Source organism: Cryptotermes secundus, unplaced genomic scaffold (genome assembly GCF_002891405.2).
Source record: "Cryptotermes secundus unplaced genomic scaffold, Csec_1.0 scaffold216, whole genome shotgun sequence".
In the NCBI taxonomy this organism is placed as follows: Eukaryota; Metazoa; Arthropoda; class Insecta; order Blattodea; family Kalotermitidae; genus Cryptotermes; species Cryptotermes secundus.
The window spans coordinates 133,218-146,392 of record NW_019727090.1 but is presented as its reverse complement, the minus strand read 5'-3'; the positions used below and the strand labels follow the sequence as shown (position 1 = coordinate 146,392).

At 41.9% G+C, this 13,175-nt stretch overlaps 1 protein-coding gene across 3 annotated transcripts in view; it reads left to right on the top strand.

Moving 5' to 3' along the window:
* LOC111864320 (leupaxin) overlaps positions 1-13,175 on the top strand; it is a 135,059-nt gene that overhangs the window by 31,719 nt on the left and 90,165 nt on the right. Inside the window, exon 1 of one of the 3 annotated variants that reach the window (XM_023851490.2) lies at positions 7,160-7,181. The exons of the other annotated variants lie outside the window; for them this stretch is intronic. Coding sequence (XP_023707258.1) covers positions 7,175-7,181 — 7 coding nt within the window. The 5' untranslated portion in view covers positions 7,160-7,174. Of the gene's footprint in view, positions 1-7,159; positions 7,182-13,175 lie in introns of those variants that run through there. 3 annotated transcript variants of the gene reach the window in all.

The window sequence follows — 13,175 nt, the reverse complement described above, 5'->3', positions numbered from 1 at the left end:
AGTTACTGCTCTCTGCATTCCAAGCCATTCAACTGCTCTGAAGATGGAGGCGATACGTTCCTCCGAAACGTCGGCCAAAATGAAGAATACACGGCGCCTAAACCCAGAAGACGACTTTCTTCAATTTTAATATTGTTCACCCACCTACGCCTTGGTCTTCCCAGTGGTCTCTTTCATTCTGGCTTTCCCACCAATATCCTATATGCATCCCTCTTCTTTCCAATTCGTGCTACATATCCTACCCACCTCATCCTCCTTGACTTCATCATTCTAGTTATACTTGCAGAAGAGTACAAGTTATGAATCTCCTGATGCAATTTTTCCAACATCCTGTCACTTCATTTCTCTTCGGTCCAGATATTCTCCTCAATACCCTGTTCTCAAACATCCTCAGTCTATGTTCCTCCCTTAATATCAGAGACTAAGTTTCACACCCATACAGAACCACAGGCAAAGTTATAGTTTTATATTTTCTAATTTTTAATTTTTATTATAGTGACCTAAAAGGTTTCTGAGGGCATCCGTGCTCCATTTACAATGGCAACGAAAGTTCATCATCGCCATTAGAGAGTTACTGGACTTAACATACTTCTGGTAGTCTTACGCTAGTGGTAAATTGAAACATATTTTCACAGGACTTGACTTCCACAGAAATGATTATGTAAAATATGAAGTACCGTGGTTTGTAGAGTAGATTGACGTTGCCATCATTTTCGTTTATTGTCATGTATTTTCCGATACGTTTCACCTGTTTACCTCAACTCCATGATGCAGGGCAATGGAAAGTTGATGATTACTCAATTAAGAAGTTTTTAATTTTGAAGGAACCTCGAGGTTCATTACCATAGTTACAAAGACACACCGTTGAACCTTATTTTGAGTAACTTCACTTTAACCCCCGTCTTTTCGCGTCTTACGTTCTTCATGTCCGGCCCATCTCATCCTCTTGATTTAGCAAACTGACACATGTGAAGAGTACACATTATGAAGTGCCCGATGTTCACTTTTCCCCTTCCTACTGTTATTTCCTCAAATTTTAGGCCCATATGTTCGCCTCAGCACTGTGTTCTTAACCACCTTCAATTTAGGTCACTTTCTTAGAATATTTACTCCTGTTGAATTATTTAACGTTGAAACCAAGATTTGTGAGCTTGCTGAAGTCGTGGAATACACTGTCCTTAATCCACTAATCAGAGTCAGTCAGTCTGACGAGCCATCTCTTTGTTTTCTCACACTTTTAGAGTGACATTGGTAAGAGCAGCAGTAGCAGAAGCATTGATGGGTTCTCTTATAAGAGATTCTTCATTATTCAAAACTGTTTTCCCGTCTAAGCTGGTTCATTAGTGTCAAATGCTTCATTCAGATGTGGGAGGATCATTATAGAAGTTTTCTTTAGTTTATTAGACAACTCTTTCAAACTGAAATTGTTGAATGTTAATCGTAGAGAGATGTAGGTCAGAATGACACGTTTTGTCACAGCCCCGCGCACCGAAATATGTATTGTAATGGAAGTCCTTTAAGTATTTTTTTTTGGGGTGGTGAAAGAGTTTGAGAGCCTTTGTCGGTGGTTATGTGCTTTGTGCAAAGAACACAGAATTGTTCCCTACACGTATGTTGTTTCCGTCTGCAATTTTTATTCCACTGAATAGTTCTTCCTCGGTTTCTCTCTTTAGAAAATATGTAATATGAAACTTCTACATCGTTGCTTGTTAGTCTGTTTAATTTTGGCACCCATCATTTTGTAGTAACCCCTGTTTTAGGCGGGCAGCATACTCTGCTTATGTACAAGCCTGAAAGTAAGATGGAGCGGTTGTGGGGACACAATTACAGTCATAATATTGATGTACCGTCAATTGTTGGGCTCTACGGAAAGACGAGCTCTCAGGCAAAATGACGAGCAAGGTGTGTGTGTGGCCAACAGTACATAATTACATGCCATCTTCTTTTGTTTAATGTATGCTTGAGCAAAAATGCTCGAATCTAAATGCTCTAAAAACTATTTTAGGTAATGGACATATTTTTATACTCCCCGTTTTGGAGGAGTTAAATAAAATTATGCCATGGCGCAGAGAATGCCGGTGGTCAGTAAATACTACACATTTCGAAATTTGTTACGTAATGTAAAGGCAGTTGACCTTTGTTCTTCTTTTAGTATATTCAGATTCTGCCCCAGGTATTGTTCAAAACAACGCATTTATAATAAGGTTCTGGGAAAGGAGTTTTCATGTCTTTTCTTACAGGCTACGGCATTGCACCCAGCTCGTTCGCATCAAAGGCGAAAGAGGTAGCAGGTGCATGTGATGGCAGTAAATGGTGCAAATAGATGGCAGTCACTGTAGTGTTCGTAACCTAGTCGTTCAGTCAACGGACTACAGATGGAGTCGCAAGCTGTTCGGAATTTTTACTGAGCTGAACGCGACTGGGCGTAGAATCTTAACGTTTTGGGCTATACGTTAGTGTGACAATTACGTAAGTGAAAGGAGCGTTGGAAGGCCAAGGGGAGTGGAGAAGTATTTGGGCGCACACAGTCTGGCAACCCATGTTTTCTGAAGGAACTTTTTTAGCGTAGTTGATTGTGGCACTATGCTACAAGCTGGAAGGTCGCGGGATCCAACCCCGATGAGGTGGATTTCTTTCAATTTACATAATCCTTCGAGCCGCACGATGGCCCTGGTTTCGACTCAGCTTCTAACAGAAATGAGTACCAGGAATATTCCTGGGGGTAAAGGGCGGCCGGTGCGTAAAGCTCACAACCTCACCGCCATCTGCGAGCCGATTGTCTAGAAAATGTGGGAGCTCAGCATCCCACAACTCTATGGGCCTCCACGACCTGTTAAAGGGATACCCTTACTTACTTACTTTTACTTTTAAATATGGAGCCGAGATAGCGACTGGCTACGGGCTGGACGTCTAAGGGGTCGGAGTTTGAGTCTCGGTAGGGTCAAGAATTTTCTCTTCCTCTGCGTCGTCCAGACCGACTCTGGGGCCCACCCAGCCTCCTATCCAATGGGTACCGGGGGCTCTTTCCCTCGGGGGTAAAGGGGCCGAGGCGTGAAGCTGACCACTCACGTCGAACTAGTGCCGAGGTAAAGAAAACGTGGGTCTATACATCTACTCCCCCATACGTCTTCATAGCGTAGTGCTTAATTGGTTAAGCACAGGGACAACTTTACCGGGCAGTGGTAGGATATCGTCTAGGAATACTATATTTTTGATGTTCTGTAAACTGTTTAACTAGATCGTCAAGGAAGTGCAGACACCCAGGGATGTTTAAATATTCACGATATTATCGGTGACATTGAAGAGTAAAAGAAGAATTGGCTATAATTCTTGTGTATTATTCGGGTGTGGCACGACAGACCATTGAGGTCCAAAGTCTCTGTTCCCCGGGTTTCAGAGAAGTGTTTATAGACACTAAAGACTTTTTGGACTGGGGTTCGGCCTGTCGCAGGGTCTCTATCTACACAGAGCAACAGACACAGCATAAACAGTGACAAACATCCGTTCCCGGAGTGGGTTTCGAACTCACGGCCACAATATTCCAGTAATACAAGTGAGTATACACCATATACTGCGTGGACACTGCGCTTAGCATGATACAGTACGTATACGGAATGACGAGAAGTACAGTACCAGGTGACGCATTGGAATAGGTTTACTGTCGTGGGGAAGAAAATCTATCTGCGCTGAGAAAACGTGGAGGGACCAACTGCAGCTGGGTTTAGGAAAGGGAAAGTAATCCTAACCCTGCACGGTTAATGGTCATCGGTAAAGAAACATCATTGCTACTCACAAATAAGGAACAACAACACATTGTAGGCTCTGTTTTTGTAATTTCTTCTGGCCTATATATACAGAGAGAAGTATTTAAATGAAAGCGGCCTTGTAATAGGCCATAATATGTAAGTATATAAAGGAAATCGGGCGTGTAATAAGCCATAATATGTAATTTTAAGTTTAAACGCAGAGAGACCGTTGTGCGAAACATCCATCGGATGAAGCTGGCCGTGTGAGGGCGTTACAAAGCAATGTCTGCAACCTACATAATCACTGGTCGCCCTGACCTCATTTACCAACCACTGTGGACTTTACTGAGATGTAAAGTAAGTAAAGGTATCCCTGCAACGGGCCTTGGAAGCCCACAGGGTTGTGAGATGTTGAGGTTCCCACATTTTCTAGACATTCGGCTCATAGATGGCGGCAAGATTGTCAGCCCTACGCGCCGACCGCCCTTTACCCCCAGGAATATTCCAAGAATATTCCTGGTACTCATTTCTGTTAGAGGCTGAGTCGACCCCAGGGCCATAGTGCGGCCGGAAGGATTAGGGCAATTGAAAAAATCCAATGACCTCAACGGGATTTGAACCTGCGACGGCTTGTAGCATAGTGCCTCAACCAAGTACGCTGCCGCGTGCCCTCTTTACTGAGATGGGGAATTTGAAAACTATACGAATTTAGCGCTTGAGGTCTCTGTACGTCTTATGTCGGTCAGTTATGCTATTTATAGCAAAAGGCTTCGAAATTCGGGATTATTTAGAGCAGCATGTAACTTAGGACATTAGAACAATGCCATATCTGTTTCAAAGTTAATAGAAAGTCCGTCGAGTGTAACAATTTGTAGGTCACTTCTTTATCACTTCTGCCTTACATGTTTCGGTTTGACACAACCATCATCAGAGGCACTTACTACAATTATGAAAACACTGTCGTTGTTTATGATGTTCACAGTTATGTTTGTTGTGTGGACGCTGCTACAATATGTTGACGTGTAAAAGCACAACAATTCAAAATACCATATCTATTTACTCCGTGTGAAGGGAGTTTGTATGTTCATATACATCTTAATTACAAATAAACTTAAATTAATTGCTATAGGCCCGTATCATAATATATGCTTGAATACTGTACATATATTTACTTTCCGTTACAATTAATTATCTCATGTCATATCGCTAATTATTGTGTTTAAATTAATGAGAGACCTTGTTTTTATTATTTCACGGACGTACCCCTTCCTGTACACATCTAGAGAAGTCAAAGGGATGTCTGTGTGCCACAGTGAAGTTCCTGCTCATAAGTTTGTCATACATTTCGCTCTGTTTTCTGGATGTATTCCAAAATGTCCTGTTGACTCAGCTTATTTGTGGTTGTTAATTCCGGAAACTTCGTTTCCGGCAAGCGCTCTCAATAGGTTTGGCGTTGATAGGTGTGCTCTGGGAGACTGGGTGGGCTACATATTTACGTCCTAGGGATGTAGGAACATATTCGTGTGTCACGTTTGGCCACTAGGTTAGACGCTGTGTAAAGAAGAATTCTGTTCGTACATTCTTCATGTACACAGTCTGCAATACATATCAGCTGAAAGTTTTTGAAACAACTTGGTTCTTCCCCCGTCATTTATTATACATAATCCGCATTGTCTGCAGTAAATGTATATATGCTGTATGAATAGACGCGTGAGTTATGCCCAGTGACGTAACTCTTGTACTCTTTACTGCTTACTTTTATATCGTTATCATATGCGCATTACTTGCTTTGAAATCTGCTTCTAATTACTATTTGAAATCTCTCCGGTAGATTTAATACTGAGTATCTTTTCAGTCTATTTATACATTCATTGTTGTCTAATGGATTTACTGTCAATGCATTGGAGTGATTTTCGAAGTGGTTTAAGTATACAAGTATTATGTTTTTGGACATTATCCATCGTATTGTCTATTTTTTAAAAACCATCCTGTTTCTTTTTCAGAACACAACGTTTCGGAGACTGGATTCTGTCCCTGTCCTCAGGTAAAACCTAGCCTTATCTACTGGACTCAACAGAGTAGGTTTTACCTGAGGACAGGGACAGAATCCAGTCTCCGAAACGTTGTGTTTTGAAAAAGAAACAGGACGGTTTTTAAAAAAATAGACAAGACGATGGATAATGTACAAAAACATAATACTTGTATAGCAATATACCATCGTCACAAACTCTTAGATCTTGTTGGTTTAAGTATGTTTCACATCACTTTCTTATTTCATTTTTCACCGTGTTCGTTTGGAGATCTTCGTCAATCGTGGAGAAAGAACTTTGTAATGCATAGAAAGGTGTCTGAAATGTTTTAATGTGAAAATATTGCTCAGCTGAAAATGTAATAGAAGTGGATGGTCTGTGTGGGAGGAGGAGAAGGAGGGAGAGGAGGAAGAGGAAGAGGAAGTCGTGTTTTGGATGACTCTTTCTCAGCTGACGACACTAGACTATATGTATTGTCGAGTGCCAAGTTGATTATGAAACGCGAATCGGACAGGGCTTATTTTATGACACAGTCTTAGAATTTTCCTACACGGAATGAGGAAAACCACAAATTACCTCAGAATAGGTCCTCTGGTCGAGATTGGAGCCCACTACCACCAAAAACGAATCAGGATTGAATGACATCTCGACATTCGGTACTTATTCCAAGGTACTATGATCTCGTGACTGCAAATTCTTCGGCCCAGATTGTAACAGTTCCTTTTACTTGCTAAGTTCAGGCTCAAAGAAGGAAGGAATATATATTTACCGCTGAGTATACGTAGATACTGTATAGTGATGACATCAAATATTACATTTTATTTTCTTTTTATTACTGCTGTTCCTTCTCCTTCATCTCCGGGATCTCTTCCTCCCTACATTTCTTATTTTTTCTTCCTCCTGTTTACCTTTTTCTTTTAGTTCTGCTTCTTCAACCTGTGGAACATTATTATGTAGAAATGTACATAAAAGTTGCTAACGTAAGGAGAGATTGCATATTAGCGTGTTGCGGAGTTCAGATATAAGCGTGTTATAGTGTGACCGAAAAAGAAACGACCAGTGCCGCATAATTGGGCGTTCATAATGCGAAAGGGTTGTGGCGGTAATATTGAAACTGTCAGATATTGCCATTATTTACCGATTCCTGCAGCAGTGTTGCTGTATGCACTTGACGTCATAGGTAAAACCACTCTTACCGGCCTAGTTGGTCTTACTGCAGTGATCTTTGTATGAGGTCGAATGTAAGTTGTGGTCTGTGTGTGTTTTGTCTAGAAGGCGTTTGGAATTCTTATTCCGAAATCAGTACGAATATCTGAACTTCTGGAAATCCAGTTACATACATCTCGGTCTCTATCAAATTAATAATTCGTAATTTTCGTGTAATTACTTCTTCTAATCATGAATGGTGAGTCATACTCATTAATTACAAACGAATATAAATGAGTTACCAGTGCTGATGCATGTTTTGTAACAGACCTGTTTAGCGTTGGAATTGTTGTGTTTAGTGTCAGCGATTACACACGCTGAAATAGTGCTACTCAACTGCCAGGTTTTTCGCAGATTTTCCAAATGGTATCTGTTCCTTGCATACTTAATATTGCTTTGATTCGTGGGTAATTTGACGATGCTACGAGGTCTTGACACCGAGAAAGTAGCTCAGGAGCCTCAGGACATACGAAATAGGAAGCATAAATGCTATCGTCAAACTTGTGTATTTTGTGAATATTTACTTCATCAGATTTTTCTCTGCTTTGCACAAAGTGAATGAAACTAACGTATAATGGGACAGTTATGCCTGCCTGTCTGTCCCATTATCATGCTCATCTCCACAAGATTCTAGTTAGGCCTACCAGATTTAAACTGGGTTTGTTAGAGTAAATCGACAAATATGGGTCCATTTCTTTTAAAAAACAAACATATTCAATATATGACGTTTTTAAGCCCATTAAAGCATACAAGTGAATGGCATGTTTGTTATGTAACACAGTAGAACTTTGTAACATACCTCCAGGTTGGGGTTGGGCATGAGGCTAACAGCCTCACTCTGTAAAACGAATTTTGTTCAGAAACCTAACAACCTCTCTCGGATAAGTGGAACATTTGAGAAACTGATTAATCAAAGGACAAGGAAGAATGATATTGTGATGGCAACTTGGAATGTACGCACAGTGCTGCAACCGGGAAAGATGCAGGAAGTAGCCCAAGAGATGTTCCAAAATAAGAAATGAAGACCCAGGATGAGATGGCCAGACGATGTTGAGAACGACCTGAAGATGGTGAAAGGATGGATAGAGAAGATGAGGAACAGAGAGCAGTGGAGACTGGTTGTAGAGGAGGACAAGGCTCACCCAGGGCTGTATCGCCGAGTGGTAGGTAGGTAGGTAACATAGTAACATAACATATTGAAAAGTGTTGCAAGGGAAACAGTAAATTCACACAATTACCTGGCCTATATTAGGAAAGCATATGGTCTAATGTGGAGCCTTGACCGACTTACTGTGATTGTTACGCTGTTGCATGACATGACTGGACGTACCTCTTCCAGACATATTTTAAGCCATTAAGGCGCATGATGGAAATTAAATTAACATTCTCTTAGTTCCCAGCGTAGGTTCAGTGACGTCACTTCTTGCACTATGTGCGTTGGAACCACCGCTCCTCAAATTTGTCTTGAGAAAATAAACCACCGCCAAATAACAGTATGCATTCATTTGTGTCGTTACAATCGTCAGCGGCGCTGATAGGGAGTGGAGCTTCAGATTCTGGCTTTGAGCTACTAGACAAAACTGGCCGTGATCTTGACTTCGTTTTGTTATATGATTTAATATCAGCCGTCTTCTTGATTGATTTTGATTTCTGTTGACGATCGAAAATGGCGAGTAGTCATTTCACAGACTCGTTCATTTTTTTCTCCTGTAGATTCCTTTGTGGTGGGGGTTGGATTTGGTATTTTTTAAACTGCTTCTATACGCGGAACCGCTCACAAGAAGTGTTGCTTCATGCCGTTGTTTGCTTGAAGTTCTTTGTGTTGTGTAGGGCAATGTAAGCAATGGACTGATGTGTGGTGGGTGCATAAATGTCGATGGCCAGCGAGCTGACCTCTCTCTGTCAGCCTGAGATGTTGAAGACTGTCCCTCAGCAGCTGTAGTCTCTACTTCCTAAATAATGAAATCGTGTTCTCTGAACAAATGTTTGTTCATAGGGAAAATATCCTTTTCTGAAACCGTTCACAGCTATTTTGGCAGGAACAGCCCCAAGGCAAGACTTTCCCATTAACCCAGCAATCTGATGTTTTTTTTTATTGCTAGTGGGGTGGGACTAAGTCCCTTTCACTGCGGCCACTTCTGGCCTATTGTACCAGCCCCAGATGATAGGTGAGGGTGATTGTGGAGTAATCGGTGGAATGAAGATTGTCAGGGGAAACCGAAGTACTCGGAGAAAACCTGCTCCAGAGCCACTTTGTCCACCACAAATCCCACTTGACCAGACCCGGGATCGAACCCGGACCGCCGCGGTGGGAAGACAGCGACTAACCGCTTGAGCTATGGCGCGGCCTGATAATGGGTCACTATGCGTCCACTATAATCTCTCGGCCATGTGTTAATCTACCGACTGTAGTAGGTTCTAAATGGTGTCATGAAAGCTACATCGGGTGACTGAAGTCGGTGGGTAGAGTGAGGGGGAGAGGTCATTAAGGAAACGTGGTTTTCTTGTGCCATGTCAATAACTTCCAAGTTCCTAGTGTGCGAGTACTGGCCGTCTGATATTAACACAGCTGGGTCTTTATTTGCTGGTTTAGCAAAACTTAGCTAGAATCGTTCAGTGAGGATATGTTGCTGAATCAAACCCATCAAACCTGATGGGTCCCAAGATGACATTGTCCGCTGTGGTGCTCCTCCCATTAATTCTGGCGTGCCACGTGATGATGGTGCATTCTCAGGGGTAAATGACTTCACCTTGGCAGCAGAAATCCCCTGTGGTCATATCGTAGAAAGATGTGGGTGTCTTTTGAGGAAACCCTTTGGTCACTAGTTTCCGGCCACAGCTTTGTCATATGAAAATGGATGTGGTAACCGGTTACTTACGTCAGACTGATAAGTTAGCAGTCGTACATATACAGCCGACAACCCAAAATATCAGGTACTCATATCTATTCATGTTCCCAGTTTTTCTAGGTAAAACAGTCTTGCTTCCTAGAGCAGTTGCCACAGCTTATTTTTGGGGTTTAGAAATGTGTCACATATCTTTGGAGGGTTAATCTAGGGATATTAACGAGTTTATGAGCTGTCTTCAAACCAATTTCCGAATTTCTAATAGCCACAACAGCAGACACCATGCAATCATCATTCCACTTCTGACATCATGACGTGGAATGTGGCATATGAAAACATTTAACCCATAATTCGAGTTTAAGTATCTACAATATTATTAACAATTATGCGGTAAATTTGTACTTTAGGTTCAGGTTGTGTACAATCATAAAAAGTTTAATTTTTTATAAGAACGTAGTTAGAAACGGAACAGCCACCAAACTTCCGAGAGCTGCATCTGGATAGTCAGCTACTGTGTGATCACCTTAGTAATATACGAGTATATTCGTCAGCTACGGCACTGCTACATGACGTTCTTAGCTTAAACGTAAAAAGATGTGGTGCGCGGGTACGTGCCTAAGATACAGTGCGGCCCGTCAGTGGTTTGAAGTTGGGCTGTGCTGGTAGTATGTGTTATTTTGTTACTATTCTTCTTAGTGGGGTGAGACTGAGTCCACTTGGTACTGCGGCCACTACTGGCCTATTATACCAGCCCCAGTTGACAGATGATTGGCGACTGTGGAACAATTGGTGGAATGAAGATAGGCAAAGAAACCGAAGTAATTGGAGAAAATCTGCCCCAGCGCCACTTTGTCCTCCACAAATCCCACGACCTGACCCGGACCCGGACTCGAACCCGGACCGCCGTGATGGAAAGCCAGCCTAAGCTATGGCGCGGGCCCCTTGTGGTGTAACACATTCAAGCACGGAAGTTGTAGTTCTTTATGGTTTAGTTTATAGGCCTTTAGAAAAATAAACCAGGAAGAGGAGATTATATGTGAATTAAAAGTAGCAAGAATTCCCTGAATATATATATTTTTTTTTCACATCTAGAATGGAAACTTGCCGCTACACAGACCAGAGTGATCTGGACTGCGTTGAGTAGCCAAACTGGCAGGCAGAATTTCATTGCCAGCCTTGCCTTATTTGGGAACTTGTACGCGGACTTTTAGTATTGTCACAAGAGTTAAGGATAAGAGGCCTCAAGGTATTCATTGCCCTAGGGTAAACCGACGGTTCATTGCTATAGTGCGTACCCTCTATTTCTTATTTACCCTCCAGAGCTTTCCGCAAGATTTAACCAGAAACAGGATTCCTTTGCGCATCAAAATCTTATTTATATGTTTTAACCATCGGAAGTAAAGTAAGTAGTAAAGTAAAGTAGTAAGTCTATTTATCTGTGTGTGTGTCTATCTTTGTTGGATCTTGGCCGCTTTTTTAGTTTCTTAATCCTATACAAAGTCTGTAGGACTCCTTGGACGAGGGATCAGACCATCAGAAGGCCGCTGCCTGCACACAACACAAACCCAGAATAAACGTACACAGACATCCATGTCTTGATTGGGATTCGTACCCACGATCCCTGCATCGAGCGAGCGAAAACAGTTCATGCTTTAGACCGCGCGGCCACTCTGATCGGCAAAGTAGTAACACTGAGACAACCAAAATTTAATTTACCCGACAAATTGTAAGATAGACCTCTCACGCAGAATTAGTACAATCCGTCAGTTCGTTTTGAATGATAAAGTGTACAGGCATGTGGACAAATATTTTTTGCCATTGTACTTTCACTTCTTTCAGTTATTTTTTTTTTGCTAGTGGGGTGGGACTAAGTCCATTGTACTGCGGCCACTTCTGGCCTATTGTACCAGCCCCAGATGATAGGTGAGGGTGATTGTGGAACAGTTGGTGGAATGAAGATTTGCAGGGGAAACCGAAGTACTCGGAGAAAACCTGCCCCAGCGCCACTTTGTCCACCACAAATCCCACTTGACCAGCCGCCGTTGTGGGAAACCAGCAACTAACCGCTTGGGCTATGGCGCGGCCTCTTTCAATTATTACAAGAAATCTTTCTGCCTGTAATGCATTGTAAATTGTGATTTGATAAGCGCCAGGACGTTTTTCATGGACTAGCTCTTTCTGTCAAGGGAAACGAGTGCGTAGGCCTATCTGCAATAGGTCACGACCCAATTCGAAAGATCTCTAGTTGTAATCTCAACCGAAATATCAGCTTGTTTGCAGTTTGTCTCAGTTTTTCCAAGTCCCTCGTATTGTAGTGTGTACCACGCCCCATTGCAGATACTATTTTATTCAGGCGGTTAGGAAACATGCTGTTACGCAATCCATGATCAGTTAAATATTCAACTGGATTATATTCTGAGATATTTTAACCCATAACACATCTTCATGCCGTTAGTTTCCCAGCTGGGTTCTTGAATCGAAGTTGTATACCATCATTGTTCCTTCAGTTCTCTCACATGCCCCATTTATGAGTTGTCAATTAATGATCGTAACAATATTGTGTGAAGAATGCAGATTATGAGGCTTCTACATAGTAGTTCACAAGGGCAGTCTCCTCAGAAATTTCTCAGACAACTTCAGTTTCAGTTCTTCCCTCCAAGTGAGAACAAGTACCCCGCTTACTACTCATACTGTCTTTTCACATCCGACACTTAATGACATCTGTGCAGTTCACGCCTGAACATAATGTTTATAGCTTGCAGATGGTCATCATATGTTGGCAACTCGCGGCGCAATTTGTGATGCCGGAAGCACTGGTTGTGTAATCGGTTCAAATAATATTTCTGTTGTGTACCTACTTGTCAAACACATCGTTGCTTGTTCAAGTAAGTTTGTGGTATAGCTCTGTCTTGAAAAGTTGGCGCTTCTCTTGGATATTCACGAAATTCCCTGCTTCAGAGAATCCGAAAGATGATCATCATAATCACAAAAAGACCGCCATTGGATAGTATTCTGAACCACGTATATCCAGCCCACATCTTCACACCCGCTTTATGTAGTACGATATTAATTTTATGTTAATCTCCCACATACTTATAATTATTACAAATTGCCTCTTCTCGTAAAGTTTTCCAACCCAAATTTTGTAGTCATTTTCATTTAGCCATGCGTATTTCGTGTCATCGCTACCTAACCCATGTTTTTCAGTACCTTGACCGTATTGGCAGAAGAGTGAAAGTCATGAAGCTGTTCATTACGCAGTTTTCTGTAAGTTACTCCCCGTGGCTCTCCCCCTCTGGTAGTTTCGGATATTCCCGACTCGCAGTGTTGATATGAAGTTTTAGGTA